At 42.6% G+C, this 3,209-nt stretch overlaps 1 protein-coding gene across 1 annotated transcript in view; it reads right to left on the bottom strand.

Annotated features, from left to right (window-relative positions):
- The window catches only part of TNNT2 (troponin T2, cardiac type), a 25,205-nt gene that overhangs the window by 10,535 nt on the left and 11,461 nt on the right, over positions 1–3,209 (bottom strand). Inside the window, exons 4-5 of the mRNA XM_018576772.1 lie at positions 1,758–1,818; positions 740–856 (exon numbers count right to left, since the gene is read on the bottom strand). Coding sequence (XP_018432274.1) covers positions 740–856; positions 1,758–1,818 — 178 coding nt within the window. The remainder of the gene's footprint in view (positions 1–739; positions 857–1,757; positions 1,819–3,209) is intronic.

Genomic DNA, 3,209 nt, shown 5'->3' with positions numbered 1-3,209 from the left:
CGCATATTACAAGTGATCTCGGCGGCATCACCTGTACTAAAACACCGGCTTCTCTGCTCTACATTTAGCTCTGCTTGCCGCGAAGCAGAGCTAAATGTAGAAAAAAAAGTACCTGCCCGGTGGCTGTACCGCCCCTCTACTCCCTGCCACCCCAAGGCCAGGCCTCTGGCACTGCATACAGGTTATCACTTTTTTAACATATAGTTTGCTTCTGACTGGTAATAATTATGAGGCGCTAGTAGGTGTTTATTCAGTACAGCAAAAAGGGCACATTCCAGGTGTAAATAAAATATGGATCCATTACATAAAATACCAGTTCTTGAGAAAGAGAGACTTTTAACACTTAGGGCCCATTTACACTGAGGTGGCCTGTTGTGATGGATTTAATGCAGTCATGTTAATGAGCTTTCATGGAGGCAGCCCATCCATTTGAATGGGCTACCTAAACCACAACAGACCACACACAGCTCCTCCACCAAGTCTCACAAGTGCAGTGCACCACAATGCACGGTAGTGCATTACTGCACATTACAGTGCATTGTGTTGACAGTCTGGGTTTCCACCCCAGAGCAGTGCTGTGAATAGGTGGCAACATTTAAAAAAAAGTGAACAGAAGGTATACCAATGTCAACGTTTCTAACTCCTATGACATGGCTTTTGTGGCACATGTACAGGCTGTATGCTTATTTAATTTTAGTTCAATCTAAATGTAACTAAAATAATAAGGTTTATTTAATACCATGCGATCAGACAAAGCCAAAAGTTCTTCTTCCTCCTTTTTGCGATTCTCAAAGTGAGCTACAATAAGTGTCTGAAGTTCTGTAAGATCCTTTTCCATGCGTTTTCTGTGGATGTCCTGTAAAGAAATACAGTATATTAAGGTCTCAGTGCTGTTAGGGCAATGTTAAAAGTTACTATTACAAAAAGAACGGGCAATGTTATAATCATCACTGTTATTTTAATGCAGAGAAAACAAATACCCATTCTGTGACATTTTCATAAATACACCATTAAAGCACATGGCATCTGCTAAAAACTATACACATTCACTCGTGATACCGAACCTCTTGTGTGGTGATCATACTGAAATTGTGTTCCCCCATCTTTTTTATGTGGTAATTTAAAAAGGACATGGGCAACATAGAAAGAATCTCAGGGAAGGGTGTGCTTTATCTAAAAACATTTTCTTTTTTGTGTGTGTTTTTTGTGGAAGAGGCAAGCACTGTTGTAGAAACAAGGTCTAGCCTCTATGCCACTAGAGCACTAGAGGAAGGGGTGTCTACAGTTCACATTACACAAGACATAGCAAAGGCATATACCCACAGTAGTTAAAGGACATCATATATCTGCTTCAAGTGTATATACTGTATAAACTGTTAGCACAGTTGTTCTTCTATGTGGTCAAAAACATCCCACAAGCTAAGGAAATACAAGGGCACTTTTTCCACGTCTTTATTCTGCTGCAGTAATCCCAGTAGATCGGATGAGTCTCTATGAAAAAGCAACTTTTGTTTGCCCAAAGTAGCATGAACTACAAATACTGTACAGTTATTTAGTAATTTCCTGCTGTAATTATTGAATAATTGAAGTAATATTTTTGGGGGAAAAACCCACAAACCAAGTCCTCCATGAGGGAAATCAGAGGGGTCTTTGATGAATATTTTTTTAACCATAAATCATTGTATAATAATTTAATTATGTGATTTAAATTTGCTTCTGATGATTAATACAGGGGGTATCAAAACTGGCATTCTTACATCAAAATCTACTTTTTCTCCATCTGGAATTTTCAGAGGAATCAAGTTTGGCATAAAAATTCTGAAAAAAAGAGGATTGTGAAGCAATTACTTAAAAAAAAAAAATCATAGCAGCATTATTGTAATGTTATTTCACCGTGACAGCAAATTCATGCACCTTGGCTCATTAGTACATGTCAGCAATCAAAGCAGTTCTTTTCATAAAGGACTAAAAGTTGTTCACCTTGTGAGTTAAATATTCACTTTACAAAGTGTATGTTCACAGTTTAGTATATTAGGTGTATTAGGTATATTAGGTGAAGTCATATTATTTATAAAATTATTTCTAACATAGCCTAGCATGCCATATACATCCAGAAAATCACCATGGTTCAGCCAAAAATTAACTCAGCAAATTGCTCTCATTGTTGCAGTCATTCATTATGCCAGTGGTCCACAAACGTCGGACCGTGGTCCGGACAGACCAGCTGCTTCTGGCTGTGTCTGCTGACTTCATCTCCTAGCTAAGGTACCCCAAATAACCATGTGAGGACAGTAAGCGGGCACTCTGATGGGGACACATAATTTAAGGGGGCACTCTGATGGGGAAAACCGGTGTAAGGGGGCACTCCAATGGGGACAACCAGTGAAAGGGGCACTCCGATGGGGACAACCAGTGTAAGGGGGCACTCTGATGGAGACAACCAGTGTAAGGGGGCACACTGATGGTGACACGCAATGTAAGTGGGCACTCTGATGGTGACAAGCAATGTAGGATGGCACTCTGATGGGGACAAGCAACTAAATATTAGTTGCCCCCACTGGAGTGCCCATTTACATTAGTACACCTAGTACATTACACCTAATGTAAGGGGGTGCTGTGATGGGGACAAGCAATGTAAGAAGGGGCTCTGACGGGGACAACCAATGTAAGGGGACACTCTGATGGTGACAAGCAATGTGAACGGGCACTTTGATGAGGACAAGCACTGTGTCTGGGGAAACACACCAGCAGCTGTGTGTTGCAGTGCAGGTGCTGGTGTGAGTGCAGTCCAAATGGCAGACCTCGGTGCAGAAATTAACTAAGTGGCTGTTCTGTCAAGACCCCAATATGGACCTTGGCTCGATGAAAATTTGCTCACCGGACCTACGTGAATTGTAATTCAGTGCCCCTGCATTATACCAATGGAAACTAAAGGTTACTATAGGTAGAGCCAGCACTACCGCTAGGCAAACTAGGCAGCTGACTCACACTCCGCCGGCATACTGCACATCCGCAGGCACTCAGACGGGCACAGTTCCTAGCGGCTGATTGGAAAAGCTGTGCACCCATGGCTGCAAGGAACTGTGCCCGTCTGAGCGGCCTCTGTCCTATCAGATCACTCCGCAAGTGCACGGGGCTGAGCAGGCTGCGGCGGTGTGAGTATGCGAGGAGGTAAGAGGGTTGTATAGCGTAGGGGTGCCACAGGGGCG

Source organism: Nanorana parkeri, unplaced genomic scaffold (assembly GCF_000935625.1).
Source record: "Nanorana parkeri isolate BGI_ZX_2015 unplaced genomic scaffold, ASM93562v1 scaffold77, whole genome shotgun sequence".
NCBI lineage: Eukaryota > Metazoa > Chordata > Amphibia > Anura > Dicroglossidae > Nanorana > Nanorana parkeri.
This window is presented reverse-complemented; position numbering and strand designations above follow the sequence as displayed.